The sequence below is a fragment of the Meriones unguiculatus genome, chromosome 3, assembly GCF_030254825.1.
Source record: "Meriones unguiculatus strain TT.TT164.6M chromosome 3, Bangor_MerUng_6.1, whole genome shotgun sequence".
Lineage (NCBI taxonomy): Eukaryota > Metazoa > Chordata > Mammalia > Rodentia > Muridae > Meriones > Meriones unguiculatus.
Window position 1 is genome coordinate 179,907,847 of NC_083351.1, and position 17,253 is coordinate 179,925,099.

The 17,253-nt window shown below is 45.5% G+C and overlaps 1 protein-coding gene across 3 annotated transcripts in view; it reads right to left on the reverse strand.

Moving 5' to 3' along the window:
* Positions 1 to 17,253, reverse strand: part of Susd1 (sushi domain containing 1) — a 121,635-nt gene that overhangs the window by 29,683 nt on the left and 74,699 nt on the right. For all 3 annotated transcript variants that reach the window (XR_009591006.1, XM_060381138.1, XM_060381139.1), the window contains exons 11-12: positions 11,761 to 11,852; positions 10,318 to 10,504 (exon numbers count right to left, since the gene is read on the reverse strand). Coding sequence is in view for 2 of the 3 variants with exons in the window: in XM_060381138.1 (XP_060237121.1) it covers positions 10,318 to 10,504; positions 11,761 to 11,852 (279 nt within the window). In the remaining variant the exon portion in view is untranslated. The remainder of the gene's footprint in view (positions 1 to 10,317; positions 10,505 to 11,760; positions 11,853 to 17,253) is intronic.

Here is a 17,253-nt window from a genome sequence, read left to right on the forward strand (position 1 = left end):
GGTAGCTGACTAATGATCCACAAGACACTTTAAAATTAATCCGCTGTGGTCAAGTTGGGGGAATTCAGGTGAAAGGTTCTGAGTATCTCCTTCTTCATCCCTCTCCAAATCTGAAAAACAAATTCTACTGAGCTATTGTGCCAGTATAAACACCTTCCTTAGGTTAAGTTTAAAAATAATAAGTGAATTAAGAAACCGTTTTCTTAGCAGCAGCCCCCCCCATACAGTTCCTATAGGGCCGTCACTTATGAGTCCCCAAGCTCTGTCTGACCTAGGCCCTAAGGACACGATGACCACACCTAGTTCAAGAAGAGTGATCCCTTTAACTCTGAGAACACTCTTGGGTCATAGCTGTAAATGCCACATAAGGCAGGGGTGTCCATCTCTGCAGGTCTGTGGAAAAGACCTCAGGCAAAAAGAAGGCGGAATGGCTGAGCATCAAGACCCTGATGGCCCCTTTGTGGATGGATCTTACTGTGCTTCAAGGAAGATCCCTTCCCGGACTTCCAATCCGGCACATTCCACCGGTTAAGCTGTTTTGAGTTGGTTCCTGTCATTTACGACCCAAAGAGCCTTGACTAATTTTAGAATGCATCTAGCCACCCCCACGTTCTGCTGAAGGGCAGAAGCACAGCTGCATGTGGTTTGAGGGAGCTCTGGCGGCAGGCAGCAGGCAGCAGCAGTTCCCAGGCAGTAGTGAGGACTAATGCTACTGCAGATCCCCAACCTCGTCTGACAAGCTGAGTTCTGGCAGTGGAGAGACTGATGGGGCACAGGTCAGATCTGAAGACACTGACAGAACTAAAGATCTGAACTAGACATGCAGTGTAAGAGCAGAAGAGAGGGTGAATTGGAAAAAGCAAAAGTCAGTAATTCAGGAAAGAAATGCTTTTAGTCTGAAAAGGGCCAGTGCAAGAGACATCCGAGAGGTAGGACAACATGGAAGACAGAAAATGGAGGATCATGGGCTACCCCTATCGCCACTGAGTCAGCTATGGCGACATTCACCAGAGCTTAGAGAAAGTCTGGAAGCAGCTTGCATCTAGAAGACTGAGACTGAAGTACGTGTGGAACCGTCAAGAAGGAAGCTAGAAATTCACATTAAATCTAGAAGTGCTTCTGAAGTCTCCAGGCACAGTGACACAGATTACGTTTCTCACTGCCAAGAGCCCTAGTTAGGGGACTCAGGGAGAGCAGCCCCTGCCTACAGGTAAGGCTTCACGAAACATCTTCATGAGAGCCTTCTCTCCTTTCAAGCAGACTCCAGACACATCTGAGAAAGATGGCTGCAAAAGACATAGGAAAACAGGGCAGCCAGGCCAGGGCAACTTTCTCCACCTGAGAAGTCTGCCCTTAGGTCTGAGCGCCATCACCATGGCGGTGCTCTGTAGCAGCAGGAAAGAACTGTCCCTGTGAGCCACGTTTCCTGTGATCCGGCCCAGCTGAAGAAACCGATCACGGTCATTGCTCAGCCCCTCTCACTCACTTCTCAGTTGCTCCTCTTTCTCCTCCAAGATAAATAAACAGTGCTGGCTGGGCTCTCTCTTGACCAGTCTTTCAATCCACCTAGTTTCTCCCCCCCCAAGAGACACCGAGCGAGCTCGCTCACTTGGAGAACACAGGTGGAGGGAGTGGCAGGAAAGCCATCCCCGTGTTCCCAGCCACCCAGTGTGGGGACAGCCTGCAGTTCCAAAGGTGTCGGCTGGCAGCCAATCAACGCATGGTTTCCAGGGAGCTTTGCTTGCTCAAGGCCCTTCCTGACTGGATCTGTTCCACACGCTACACTTCTGAAGTGTGAACTTCAGCATGCTGATTCTCAGCCACATTTCGAGGTGGAGTAACCCTGACTCCTGCTTCAGTCATCCAGTGTTGATCCTCAGCTCCCAAGTTGCTGTCCTGGGCAAATCTCCTCTCTTTTCCATCGCCACTCTTACCGATCTAAACTACATCAAACCCAAAGCAAAGCAAAATAAACCACTCCTATCTGGGGTAGGAAATGCAGTCCTTCGTCACCACGGTACGTGATGTGGAAGCAGGGCCAGAGGCAGGCTTCCTTATCATTCAGAGGCTCCAGTCACTACAGTCCTCTCCTCAGAAGCAAACCCACTAAAGGGAACCAGGGGTTAGCATGTGGAAAGTACAGAGAGGAGTAACAACAAACTTACAAACAGGAACAGTACAGGGACATGAGAGAAGAGCACGCAGTCCAAGAAGGCCATGGCCCAACAAGCTGAGGATGTAACCCAGACAGCTATTACAAAAGGTAAGCAAAAGTGGGTTAAAAATCCAGGAGAAAAGCTGGGCGTGGTGGTGCAGGCCTGTAATCTCAGCACGAAGAGAGGCAGAGGCAAGCATATCTCTGTGAGTTCAAGGCCAGCTTGGTCTACAAAGTGAGTCCAGGACAGCCAAGGCTACAGAGAAAAACCCTGTCTGGAAAAGCCAAAAAGAAAAAAGAAAAAAAAATCCAGGAGAAGAAAATTCCCATGTAGTTTCAGCTTCATTTCATAAGTCAGAACACAGTCTAAATAATCGCAGCTTACTGCAAAGATAAGAAAGTACTGGAGAAGAAAAATGAACCTGGATTTCAGAGATGGAAAGCATCTTTCTTAGTATCCTCAGAGGGTAAACTCTAGGACATCAGGAGAATTGGCTACGTGGTGAAACTAGCAAGTGTGTATGTGTCTGCTAGAGAGACGCTAAGGGGAAACAACCTTTCCCCATCGCTTGAGGGTCTGAGTCAGGATCACTCACACCCGTGTAAAAGCCAGGTGTGGCAGCACATCTGTAAGCTCAGTGCTAGGGGCTGGGGAAGCAGAATCCTGGAACCCCCTGGCTAGCTGGTCTAGTCAAAAGGCTGAGCTCAAGGCTCTGCCTAAGCCAAGCAAACACACAAACAAGGAGTGCGATGAAGACACACATTGACCTCTTGCCTCCATACAAACATGTCCAAGTGCACACACACATACACACACACACACAACACACTCACCTACACACACATCATACATATGTCAAAATGTCTAAATGTCAAAAATAATAAAAGAAAATTAAAGAATAAATTATATTGGTGTGGGCCATGTATAATACATATCTAAAGATTAACTGCTAATACAAACAAGCTGCTAAATCAATAAGAGGAGATGCTATAAATGCAAATGCATTAAAACTTAATACATTTTCACCTAAAACTCATGACGATGAGTTTTTTAAAAGAAAATTTTCCTGTACTAAAAGTAAGCAGAGGTCCCAATTTTATGCTGTGAGCACAAGTGATTAGGTTAAAAGACAGTTCTCCTGTCTGGGAACCCGCTGCAATGCTGCCTTCCTGAGCTGTCTACAGTAAACAGGTAAGAAGTAAAATAAAGACACCAAGAAACTGCAGGCACAGTTCCATGCAACCAAGGTGTGCTCACCACACACACACAGAAGCAAAGAAATGGGAACGTCCACCCTAAGTCCCCAGCCACAAGGCCAGACAAGCCTCCCCATCCATACAGCTGTGAGGCCTGGCCTCTCCATAACCCCTCAGCATTGTGCACAGGTATTTGTACATAACCACTAATAAATATTCCCTGAATCCCAGTGCTAACTCTCAGGATAGTCCTTCTATCCCATCAGCCACTCCCGCACTATGCTGGTTTTAAAGGTTTCTGATGCTAGGAAGCCTTCCTGTGCACATTTATAAAGCTAAAGTTTAAGCAAGAAGGTAAGTCAAGCAGCCAGCACATTTCCTTCCACAGTGGGTCACCTGACCTCAGCCAAGACTAAGAGGAAATGACTGGTTCTAGATGGTGAAGTAAAGAGAGGCCCTTGTCTACTGAGCCATTTAAGTCGGATGTTTCTGGGAATGGGAGAGGTGTGGCTGCAGAGCATTGGAGGGCAGACATGCTAGCTTCTGGCCTGACCCAAGACTGTGTCTCCAGGAATCAACAAAACAAAACAAAAAAACAACAAACTTGTATTTACCAAAGACTTTGAAAGGAGAACAGACTAGAGAAAGACAATCCTTATCCAAACCTCTGATGCAGCCTGAGGACACCAGAGGGACTTTCCAGGATCGCTGAGGTAGCCTGTAACCAAGTAGGAAGCATGAGCTCCTCACTGAGGACACAGGGCGCAGAACCCTTAAATAGCTGGTGGTCACCAAACATGCAACCGAAGTCTGCAGGAGAAAAAGTCAGGAGAACTGGGCCTGTGTGACACTCCCAGAGGACAGGGCAGTCCTGGCTGCCTTCCTACCCATCCGAAAAAGTGCATTCTTTTTTTTTATAAAAAGAAATGGCAACTAGAAATGGGAAATTTCCCACGCTAGTTGCCGGCATTGGTGCCGAAGTCAAACACAGAAATTACTTCCATTCTTTTCCCTTTTTTTTTCCTGTAGCATTCTCGGTTTCACAAGAAACAGCTGACTTCAAACAACAGCCATGTCATGTGGAGCAACTCACCACATTCACAAGAACACTTACTTTTGTTCTCCTCCCCCACCTCAGCCCCCCCATCACTTCAGCTTCCCCTGGTCTCCTGTCTTGTCCTTATGAAAAGAAGGTTTTGCTTATAAACTTTTAGACTCAAAAAGAAAGCAGTTCGTTCGATGTGCGAGAGCTCTTCTGCCTCTTTCGGGTCCACATCAAAGATGAAAGCTTGTTTGTTTTTCTTCCTGGCCTAGAGAAGAGCATGAATGAGCTTGTTCTGAAGAACTCAGTTCGATGGCCACACACGAGCCACAAGCCAGACACTTCCCTCATCTCTGCTTCCCACCCTTCAGCCAGCAGCGTCTCTCCGCTTTCTAAAACACTTGCCCGTCCCTCTGCGTTCCTCTGCATCTCCTCTGAGGTCAGCAGCATATTTAAAGCTCTTGTTTTCATCCCGTTCCCATCAGTAAGAATTAATTTAATGAGAAGCTCACGGAAGGGAAACTCCATCCTCTTTTCTTCTGGGAAAGCATCTGCTGTGTTTTCCAGATCCAGATCCTTACTCTAACATTTCAAACGTTTCTGGGAACATTTGAAAGTTCCTGGTTTTCCTGAAACAATGCTGCACCATCGGAGCATCCGCTCACGTCAGCACACCAGGGTACCTTTTCTCTCACTGTTGTGGGATGAAAGGGTTTTTTTCTCTGTCTCTCAGCTCTTTAATAAACTCTTGCCAATTTCAATTTTCATGCTTAAAAAAAATGCCGAATCTCTAAAGCAGCAGCTCTCAAACTGTTGGACGCAGTCTGACCCCTTTGGGGGCTGCCTATCAGCTAGCCTGCAAGTCAGACACTGACATTACAATTCATAACAGTGTCAAGATTACAGTTATGAAGTAGCAATAAGGTAATTTAATAGTTGGGGGTCACCACAACATAAGGAACTGTATTAAAGGGTCACGGCATTTGGAAGGCTGAGAATCACTGCTTTAAAGCAAGTACGAATAGCAACGACGATCTCAATGTACTCAACCGGCTTCACGGTCCCAGTGAACCTGAACAGTTCGACAGTGCCGCCTGGTGGCCGTGATCACGGACAGGACACCAGTGACTTGGGGCTGCACTTAGCCTCAAGGTAAAAATAGATAAAAAAAAAAAAATACCTGTCGCAAGTTGCCCTTTGACTTACATATATATTCCATAGCCAACCTCCTCCTTCCCCACACACAAGAAATAAAAATAAGAAAGTGTAACTAAACTATTTCAAGGCAGTAGAAACAAACCCAAGTTTGACCAAGACTGAAGAATGGGAGGCAGAATGGCTGTTCTGCTTTCTAAGCACTCAGTTGGACATCACTTGTCTCCAGCACAAAATAAACACTCGGAATTTTCTTAACACAAAGTCTATCTCCTTAGCATCAGTTACTACCTGCCTATTATTCAAGAAATATGGATTTATTGTGTTAAGTGCCACTAGCATTTGTTGAGGGATTCAATATGGAAACAAAGAAAAATAAACTTTGCTTTCAAAGAGTTCCTACTTTAGAAGGGGAGAAACATAATTTTTAAAATAAAAATAAACTAGTTCTATGAAGAAATTCAAGGAGGGTGAGTGAGAGCAAGTGATAGGGTAGGGACTAAAGAGATGGCTCAGCAGTTAAGAGCACTGGACGCTCTCCTAGAGGCCCTGAGTTCAATTCCCAGCACCCACATCACAATCATCAATAACCATAGTCCCATGGGATCCTATGCTCTCTTCTGGGGTACAGATGTACATGCAGACAGAACACCCCATGTACATGAGTAAATAAATATAGAAAAGAAAGTAATAGGGTAGAGAGCGAGGATGGTGTTTCTGAAAGGATGGTCAGGGGAAGCGTCTCCAGGAGTATTATGGGAAACATGCCCCCAGACAGCATGTGCCAGAAGCTATTTCAGAACCATACATCAGTGGTGTTTGAGACACAGGACCTTTTCCAGATAATGGAGTCGTGAGGACCTTGTCCTTACGATGGGTTAATCCATTCATGGATTCATGGATTATTGGGATAGTTGATCTGAATAAAACTCTGCTGTCTGGTTATGCTTCCTCTGTTTACCACGTGATACCCATTGTCAGGTCACAGCGGATCAGGAAGATGCTACCCAATGCTGTCTCCCAGTCCACAGACTTTCCAACATCCAGAAACTATTCAGTGAAAATCACTATAGTCAGTTGTAGCAACAGAGAGCAGAGTGAGACAAGGTGGTAACAGTCACACACCGCAATCACAGAAAACCAGAGATCAGCCAGGAAAATGTGGATTGCAAATGGAAAAGCCTGGAGCAGAAACAGGCCTAACTCATTTAAGAAAAAGCAAGAAGGTGAGGGAGAGAGATAAAGGGCAGGGACAAGTTAAAAAAGGTGGTCCAGAGTCTAAAAAATGGGGTTCAGAGCTAAACAGAGAATTCTCAATAGAGGAATATCACATGGAAGAGAAACACTTAAAGAAATGCTCAACGTCCTTAATCATCAGAGAAATGCAAATCAAAATGACCCTGAGATTTCACCTTATACCCATCAGAATGGCTAAGATAAAAAACTCAAGTGAGAACACATGCTGGAGAGGATGTGGAGAAAGGGGAACCCTCCTCCATTGCTGGTGGAAATGTAAACTTGTACAACTACTTTGGAAATCAATCTGGTGCTTTCTCGGACAATTAGGAATAGTGCTACCTCAAGACCCAGCTATACTACTCCTGGGCATATATCCAAAAGATGCTCAAGTACACAATAAGGACACTTGTTCAATCATGTTTGTAGCAGCTTTATTTGTAATAGCCAGAACCTGGAAACAACCCACATGTCCCTCAACAGAGGAATGGATACAGAAATTGTGGAACATTTACACAATGGAATACTACTCAGTAATGAAAAACGAGGAAATCATGAAATTTGCAGGCAAATGGTGGGAAGTAGAGATCATCATCCTGAGTGAGATATCCCAGAAGCAGAAAGACACACATGCTATATACTCACTTATAAGTGTATATTAGACATATAATATAGAATAATCATACACCCAAAGAAGCTAAGCAAGAAGGAGGACCCTGGGTAAGATGCTCAATCTTCATTCAGAAAGGCAAACGGGATGGACATCAAAAGAGGGAGAAAATAGGGAACAGGACAGGAGCCTACCACAAAAGGCCTCTGAAAGACTCATACCCTGCAGGGTATCAAAGCAGATGCTAAGACTCATTACCAAACTTTGGGCAGAGTGTAGGGAATCTTATGAAAGAAGGGGGAGATAGAAAGACCTGGAGGGGACAGGAGCTCCACAAGGAGAGCAACAGAACCAAAAAATCTGGGCACAGGGGTCTTTTCTGAGACTGACACTCTAACCAAGGAACATTCATGGAGATAACCTAGAGCCCCTGCACAGATGTAACCCATGGCAGCTCAGTGTCCAAGTGGGTTCCCTAGTAATGGGAACAGGGACTATCTCTGACATGAACTCAGTGGCTGGCTCTTTGTTCACCTCCCCCTGAGGGGGTAGCAGCCTTACCAGGACACAGAGGAAGACAATGCAGGCAGTCCTGATGAGACCTAATAGACTAGGGTCAGATAGAAGTGGAGGAGGATCTCCCCTATCAGTGGACTAAGGGAGGAGCATAGGAGAAGAAGAGGGAGGGAGGGTGGGTTTGGGAGGAGATTGAGGAGGGGGCTACAGCAGGGACACAAAATGAATAAACTGTAATTAATAAAAAAAATTTAAGGTGGTTCAGGGTTGGATTACATGCTAAATATTTGGACTCTAGTCTAGCTTTGGAACTCACTGGAGACCTTTAGGGAAGGGTGCTCTTATGCTCCTATTCTTTAGAAAACACTGTTGCTGCTGAGTGATCCTTTTAAAAATATGGCGAAAACTAAGGTTACCGTTTGTGGTGGACAGTGTTAGCCACAGTGAAAGCAGAAAAACAGCGATGCAAGTCAGGCGTACCTGTAACCCTTGGAAGGCTGAGGCAAGAGGACAGTGATTGAACCCAGCCTGGGCTACAAAGAAAGAATGAGGCTAATGCAGGGATATATAGTGAAGCCTCATCATGAAAAAAATCAACAGCAACAAACAAACAAACAAACAAACAAACAAAAACCAGAAAGCTACTGCAGGAGTCTAAGCAAGCAATTCCTTCTAGGATCAGGTTTGTAGTGTTGAAGACGAAGATGTGTTAAAGTTGCTTTTATAAAAACTGTTTGTTTTTTAGTTTCTCTCTTAACCTGGAAATTACACAAATAATTGAGACTCTAGTATAGTATTTTAACAAGCTTCACAGCACAAGAACTGAACAGTCATTACTCTATTCTTAACCCTCTAAGCTAATCTCGGCAACATACATCCTAGGGATGCTTTTGCACTCCGTAGCTTTTGCCACACTTCAACTTCTCCCGTGGCTGAATCCCCTACTTCCTCTTCTAACTCCTCCTCCCCTGGCTGGCAGGAAGTCCAGTCCTATTCTCATTCCTGTTCAACAATTGGCTGTCAGCTGCTTTATTGGCACATCAGGGGTCAACTGGGGAGCAGTGTCTATACAACATTGAGACAGGAGATTCTCAGAACAAGGATTGCAACCAGCTATGGGAGGTACTGAATCAGCATTTGAATTACACAATAACCATATGTCTACAAAGATGGAAGGAAGTGATTGAAACCAACAGGGTTCGTTAACTGATTAGAAATCTAGGAGTTGATAGAATCAGTTAAGATTCTTGGCTTGACCAGCTAATTAGAATTCCAGGAACTGAGTTATGAAAACTGACATAGCAAATAGGTTTGTAAGTGACAAAACAGATGAGAAATTAAAAATTCTATTAAACTTGTCTATTATGTTCACTGGGGGTATGTTTAGAAGGCAGGTAGATAAGTTTGGAATACAAAGAGGTTGACCTTAGAGGTACAGATTTGGGGATTGTCAGTATTAAGTAAGTACCAGTTACAGCCATGAGAGACGTAGATATCACCTAGACATAAAAATAAAGAAAAAGAAGAGAGAGTGGCTGAGGAAGAAACAATAAAAGGAGATGAGCCTCTCAAAGAGCGCTGAGAAGGTGTAGCCAGAAAGACAGAAGAACTGTATGAAAAGGAAGGAGGGAATCAGGAGCTGCCAAGAAACGGTGACCTTTTCTGGAAGACAAATGGAATGCTTACCAGAGAACGAGAAAGATGTGAAACCTATAGAGGTTCCTACATAATGGGAGGCTGAAGAAGGCAGCTGGAGGGGAACACGGGCTCGTTGTTAAACAAGATATTGCAATGTGCTGGGAATGTTTGTGCATTGGGCGGAAGTCAGCAAGAAGGGATGGGATCCCACACACACTTGAGCAGTTGGAAGCTTTAGATAGGAGCAAACACACAGGAGACACAGGCAGAAGGAAGGTGGAAATGGAGGACATGGAGAAGTGAGTCTCCACCTTGGCATTTGTAATTTCTCATTGAGACAAAACGCAAGAAGCTACCTTTGGGCTGGAGGTCAGAGATCAGGTTGCTGCTGCTGCTGTTTGATTTTTTCGGGGGGGTTGGCCCAGGCTGACCTCAGACTTGCTACAATGTCTCCTGATCCTCTCATCACCACCTCCTAAATGCTATGATTACAGGCAAGAAACACCATGCCTGGCTGAAATGTTTTAAATGTTTCAAATACCCAGAAGGAGCTTAACTCACAGGTTTACACTATTTAAATTTAATTGACATTTTGTTTCCGATAATGAAACACTGTAGGCGCAGATGCTAGCCTGTCTGTAGCCCTCTCCCATTTCACTTCCTTCCTTCTCTTGCAAGCTTTATTTACCATGACAGAAAGCAACAGTATTCCGTATCAACAGCTGTGTGGCAACATCATTAACTCAAATGCTGCTGTTCAAGATTTACCTGTTATCTGGGTTGTCAGGTAGATGACCACAGGAAGTGCTGAAGACAGAGCCTGAAGGCTAACATTGTAGCTGGTCCCTGGACGCAGGTCCAGGCAGAGCTCAGGGGCCTGGCTGCTGCTGGTGGTATTAAAAACCATTTCCTGAACAAATGCCTTCTGGTACCATCTCTGGCCCCAAATGTGGAACTGAAAAATAAAAAGCTCACAGCGTGAATCACTGGCTTGAAAGGCCTGAGACCTCGGAGCTGTAGGAGTTCTCTTCCCCTCCCCCTCTTTTTTCCTCCTCTCTCCTACAGAGTTTTTTCAAGAAGTAAATGCAACAATAGGCTAATAGTAAATTTTCAACACCATATATGCACATTTTGTACATATGATGATTACAATACCGTGAGGACAATACATATATTTTAGAAAAGTGCACAAACTGATCATTACGATTGTTGGCTACAATAACAGCACTCAGGAGGTTGACTTAGTTTTATATTTATATTTTATTTATGTGTGTGCGGAGTAGGTTTGTGCATCTGTGTGCAGGTGTCCACACAGGCCAAAGGAGGGCCCTGTATTCCCTGGAGAGGGGTTACAAGTGTGAGAGCTCTAGCAATCAAACTCTTGTCCCTGGGAAGAGGAGCAGACACTCTTAAGCTCTGAGCCACCTCTTCAGCCCTGCTGCCCACACAGAAAGCCCTAGGCCAGCCTAGGATACCTGGTAAAGCTCTCAAAAATAAAACAAAAGAGCAAAACTCAGAGACCTCTCCACAGGCATCTTGCTCTTTTTAACCCTCACACTTACAGTGTGGAAGCCTACAAGCAAAACCACAGGAGCAAGGAACAGTTTTCTAGAGAGGAAATTAGGAAGACCCCTGTCTCCCCACGACTGCCCTTCATTCCCTGTGACTGTCTGGGCTACACACAGAGACCCTGGTCTCTGCAGAGACACTGCTGTGGCTGAAGCTCCCTGGACTCTTCCCCGAGACTACCTGAGTACTGACTCTGCACCAGGATGCACACCTCAGCTTCCTCACCTCCCACTGAGGAGTCTGTCTTCTGTGAGCAGCAGAAGTGGCTGCCCGGGTGCCTCTTGTTCAGTCATTATGATACATCTTTTGCCATTGGCAGCTACAAACATATTCTTTTTTAGCTTTGTAGATTTAAAAAAGTTTTTTTTTAAGATGTATTTATTTTGTGTCTGAGTGTTTTGCCTGCATGTATGTCTGTGTACATGTGTGTATACAGGCGCCCACAGAGGTCAAAAAAGGGCACTGAATTTCCTGCAAACGGAGTTACAGGTGGTGGGGAGCCGCCATGAGGGGGCTGGGAGTTGAGCCTGGGTCCTCTAAACTATCTCTTAATAGCTGAGCCCTCTCTCTAGCCCCTAGATATGTTTTAAACCTTCCACTTAGCACACGTATCTGCAAGTAAGGTAAATTTTAGAAACTTACTAAATACATCTCTTCTACATTGGCTGTCTTAAGGCTTCTCCATCTCAGGCAGGTTTCATTATATACGGAAATATTAGTGATGATCTGTTTTGCTGTAGAGGGGAAAGAAAGAAAGAATTGAATTTACACTTTAAAAAATCCCCACAAAACCACTAACATTTCATTACAGTATTTTCCTAAGAAAAGCATTTACATGGGGTGAATTCAGCAGTATTTTGATTCAAGTCAGGGGGAGCAGTTTTCAAGAAACTCCATGTGCTCGTTAAGGTAAATGAATCCGATAAGGACTTAAGGACCAAAGACGGCAGCCAGGAGACGCCTCTTCAAGTGTGTAGGGTAGTTACTGCCGACCCCTGGGTTCACCCGGTGTAAGTTAGAACTCATTGCCCTGGACTTTGGAAGTCATTTGGAACCATTGGTGTCAGTCTGAAATTCTGAAGGAAGGGGGCATCTCAGTCGGAGAACCACTCTGAGAAAATGAAAACTGCCTTCTCAAGCAGCCTGGCTCTTGGTGATGAAGCGGACTTCCCCCGATTGGCATCTCCACCTCACGTTCTCGAAATCTGCTCATTTCACAATAACGAGCCGAAGGCTAACCAGCCAGGACTTGTCCCAGAGGCATGGTTACTAGTCCACTGTACTAGTCCACTATGCAAACCCTGATGCCAGAGGGGACTGCGATGATGCCTGTCCCTAGACAGGAAATAACACAGCTCATGCTAGGAGCGCTCACAGGAGCACTGCAGGGACTAAGGATTAGCCGTCAACTCTCAGAGTTGTCCTGTCAGAAGCAGGGCTGTATTGAGCAAACCCCTGGCCTGACAGGTTTCTAGGAATGAAGCTGAGTCAGTAGATGTGACCCTCCTGTGTAGGCTGAGCACGTTTACAATGAGAAAATGTGCTCTACAAGTCACAACCTCGCTTCAGAGGCTACAAGACAGAGCAAGGAAGGAGTTACTGCATCTGGCAGACGCAGCCCCACTGCCAGGTAAGTGGAAGATGGTGGTAGAGTTTAGAAGGAGTGCCCTAAGAGAACTAGACCTCTGGATCACTGGATACTCCACACTGCAAAGAATATTTATGCTATTACTAATGCTATTGCTTGTTTTGTCTCTGTGGTACTAGGGCTGAGTCTAGGACCTCCCCTGTGCTAACACATAACCTACTACTGAGCTCCATCCCAGTCAAGGTCAAGATGGACAATATTGTCCCACCAGTCCAAGGTCACACAAAAAGTAGAATTTTCCCAATCCTCTCAGTGCCTAAGCTGTACAGGGGAGGGCAAAGCAAACACTCAACAGTCTTTGCCAAATTCACTTGCTAATGTGCACACAGAAGACAAAACAGCAAATCGGGGATGGCTCAGCAGTTAAGAGCGCTTGCTGCTCCTGCAGAGGACCTAGGTTCCGCTCCCAGCACCCACACAGTGGCTCACAACAGCTATAACTTCTGTCCCAAGGAATCCAGTACCCTCTTCTGACCACCATGCACACCAGCCACACACACAGTACACATACACACATGCAGGCAAAACACTCATACATATAACATTTTAATTTAATTTATTTATTTTGATTTTTGAGATAGGGTCTCACTAGGAAGACCAGGCTAGACTCAAACTCCTAGCAATCCACTTGCCTCTTCCTTCATGCCAGCACAGTCACTTTTTTTTTAAATTTTTGAGTAAAATTTTATGCATATATCAGCAAACAAGTGAGTAGTAGTTCACAAAACAAAGCATCATGACTAAGAAAAATGTATTCCCACAATACGTGATCATTATTGGAAAAGCTATTAGTAAGAGAAAAGAGGCCACATGGTTCCTTTCATATTCATAATGGCTCCTACATGTGAATATGTTCCTGACTTAAGATCCTGGTTTACAAAGACTCGACTTCTCAGAAGCCCTTTAGCTTAATCACGTTTATTAGCATTTACCACAGTCAGTGGTAAAATAATTAAGCAGTTTATCGAGACGTTAACAACAATACAAGAATGTCCGGTCTCAAGGCTATTGTTTGGTGTTAGTCAGGACATTCTAGACAACAGACAAATACCAAAATGAAAGCTGGAAAGGGTTGTAACTGCCAGTAACTCTCAGAGAATGAACCAAATGCCAAACGGCATGAAGACAATAGAAAAACAGGGCAAAATAATAGGAGCGTGGCCAAGCGCATCCAGACTGATGAAGCAGAAAAGCAAGTCCTTTTCTTTCTGTGTACAAGGACAATCGTGCTTGTCTGAATGGGCGCCCTCAGATCTCAGATCCCAGACCCTGGGACATATGGTCCTTAGATCTGCAGAGCAGCAGGGCCTTGGCAGGGAAGACTGTGACTGAGAGATTAGCTCGGATTATCTGCGCAGGCTCAGTGGAATAACAAGGATCTTTATAAACCGGCTAAAGCGGGATTAGAGTTAAGAAAGGTGAGGTGAAGCTGAGAGTGGGAGGAGGACGGAGGACGGAGGACGGCTCAGTCAGTAAGGCACTTGCGGTGAAAATTTGAGAGTCCACACATGAAGAACTGGGTAGGTGTGGGGAGGAGATGGGAGGGTCCAGCTGACTCAGTGAGCTCCCAGTTCAGGGAGAGACTCCACCTCAGAAACTGAGGTGGAGAGTGACCTGACGTTGAACTGTGGTCTCCACAGGCATGGGCACACACGTGCACACACACCCCCCCCCCCCCAGACACATATACACCACACAGAAAGAAAGAAGGGGGGAGAAGAAGGGGAAGGGTGAAGAAGAGGAAGGAGAGGAGGAGGGCTATGGTGGCACACGCTTGGAATCCCCACGCGTTAGGGCTGAGGTGGCGAGGCAGCGGAGAGGGGACTGGGTAGTGAGACCCTGTGAGCCACTCACTGCTGCAAGCAGGGAGTAAACTGATGGAAGGCAGGGCACAAGCTGCAGGAGCTATGACAGGTACCCGGCTCTGAACGCCGAGAGCAGGAAATGGAGTCTCCTTTGGTCTCTTAAAGTACACGCGCCTGCCCACACCCTGGCTGCAGCCCAACGAAACGAATTTCAATGTCTGACCTCCACAGTTACACGACAGTCAGCTTGTGCTGCCGCCAGCTTTCCTGTGATCTATCAAACCAGCACCAGGAAACTAATCCACGTAACCACATACAAAACCGAAAAGGCTCTAGCATCACAACCAACTCCAAGTCACCCAAGATAAATCTAATAGAAATATTAAAAATGCCAGCCAGGTGTGGGGGCACATGTCCTTAGTCCCTGCACTCTGAGTTCGAGGCCAGCCTGCTCTACAAAGTGAGTTCCAGGACAGCCAGAGGCCCACAGAGAAACAAACCCTGTCTGAAAAAGACAAAGAAGAAAAAAAAAATGGGGGAAAAAGTGGGAGGGGCAGCAAAGGAGGCGCTGGAAGAGGAGGAAGAAACTAAGTTTTTAAGCTGTTGTTAAAGGATATAAAAGAAAATAACTCACAGAGAAATGTCATGAATGGAAAGATTGAAGGAACCACAGGACAGACTAGAACCAGAAGAAACCAGCTTAGCCCCCTCCATAAACAGAAAACAACCACGGCTAAATTTCTTTGGAAAGATTAATGAGAAAAAGCGAAACGGTGGTGAGGTGTCAACTGACTTAGGGCATGACCAGACACAATTAAACTATAAGGGCCTAGAAATATAGCACCTGTGTGGACCAGCACGCAAAAGCCTTTAACTCAAGCCACAGGGGAATCCAGCCCCCTTCTGGCCTCTGCGGGAACTGCATTCACATGCACATAGCCACACAAACATACATAATTACAAATGTGATGAAATTTAAACAAAAAATATAGCACTATCTCCTTACTTTCTCTGTGATGGCCCCTGCAAGATATCTCTTTTGATATGAAGCTCTTAGCTCCCTGCTCCAGCTGCCAGGCCTGCAGCCTCCTGCTGAGCCTCCCCACCGTGCCAGACCCATCACTCTGGCTCTGTGGGCTCAGATAAACTCTCTTCCACAGACTGCCTCGGCCATGGTGCTTTATCACCTCAACAGAAAAGCAGCTAGGACACACAGTGTCCCAGTTAGGGTTTCTATTCCTGTGGTGAAAAACCATGACCAAAAAGAAAGTCGAGGAAGTGAGGATGGCTACTTTGGGTTGTCAACTTGACTACATCTGGAATGAACTGCAATCCAGAAATGGAGGGCACACCTGTGACAGATTTTTTTTCTCTGCTTGTTTGAACGTGGGTGGAGCCACTTCTATATCTTGAGGCAGAAAGACACCGGTCTTTAATTACTTCTAGCCTTAAAAACTGAGCACCGACTGGATTTTTGAACTTTCCATTCTATAGCACACCATTGTTAGATTAGTTGAACCATAGCCTTTAAGTGATTCTAATAAATCCTTCTTATATATACGGGGAGGCATTCTATAAGTTTTTCTACTCTGGAAAACCCCGACTAACATATGGAGGGAAGGGTTTATTTGTCCTACACTTTCAGATCACTGTTCATCATTGAGAAAGTGAGTACAGGAACTCAAAAGGGCAGGAGCCTGGAGCAGGAGCTGATGCAGAGGCCATGGAGGGTGCTGCTCACTGGCTTGCTCCCCGTGGCTTGCTCAGCCTGCTTTCCTATAGAACCCAGGACCCCAGCCCAGGAGTGGCCCCACCCGCCACGGGCTGGACCCTCCTCCATCAATCACTAATTAAGAAAACACCTACAGGCTTGCCTATAGCCCCAGCTGTTATTGAGGTGCCTTCGTCTCTAATAACATAAAACTAACCAGCACACAAGGGAAGCACTTTACCCACCGTGCCATTGCCATCTCCCCAGCCCTTGCCGGATCATTATCTATCTAGAGTTTTAGGGAGGGACCCGTCCTCCCTTCCTCCCTCTGTGTGTGTGTGTGTGTGTGTGTGTGTGTGTGTGTGCGTGTGCACACACGGGAGCGCACGCTCGTGTTAATGAGGATGGAACCCAGGATCTTCTGTGCAACGTGCAATCACTCTACAATGGAACACGCCCTGTGTTTCTTTAAAGTGCACTCCACGTTTTCGGGCTCCTCTGAGCCACTGACAGCCCTTCTGATGTTGACACTTGCTGGCACACCTTGCTGTCGTTTCTGTGGTTTTCTGTATGTGGCATAACGTTTGACTCCGTGTCAAACCATTTTGAAAAATGTCTAAAACAGCAATGAAACTCAAGACACAAATGTCGCTAACGTCTGTAATGAAATACTTTCAATGGCACAACGAGCAGCTGGCGGTGCTGTAAGTTAGGGCCAATTCAAGGTAAAAATGGGCAAAGACAAGTTCACAGCAGACAGACACCTGACTGTAAAGCAACTCTAGAGTTCCTAAATGTCAAAGTGTGAAAATGAAAGTCAGTAAGACATACTATAATAACTGTTTTTTGAAGGGGGAAATTCAATATCCTTTAATAATATGCAAGTTAATAAATTAGCACACGGTTACAGCATGGGCTTTTGTCCTCTCAAAAATAATGAGATGAAAGTATATGAACTGGTAAGAAAGTAT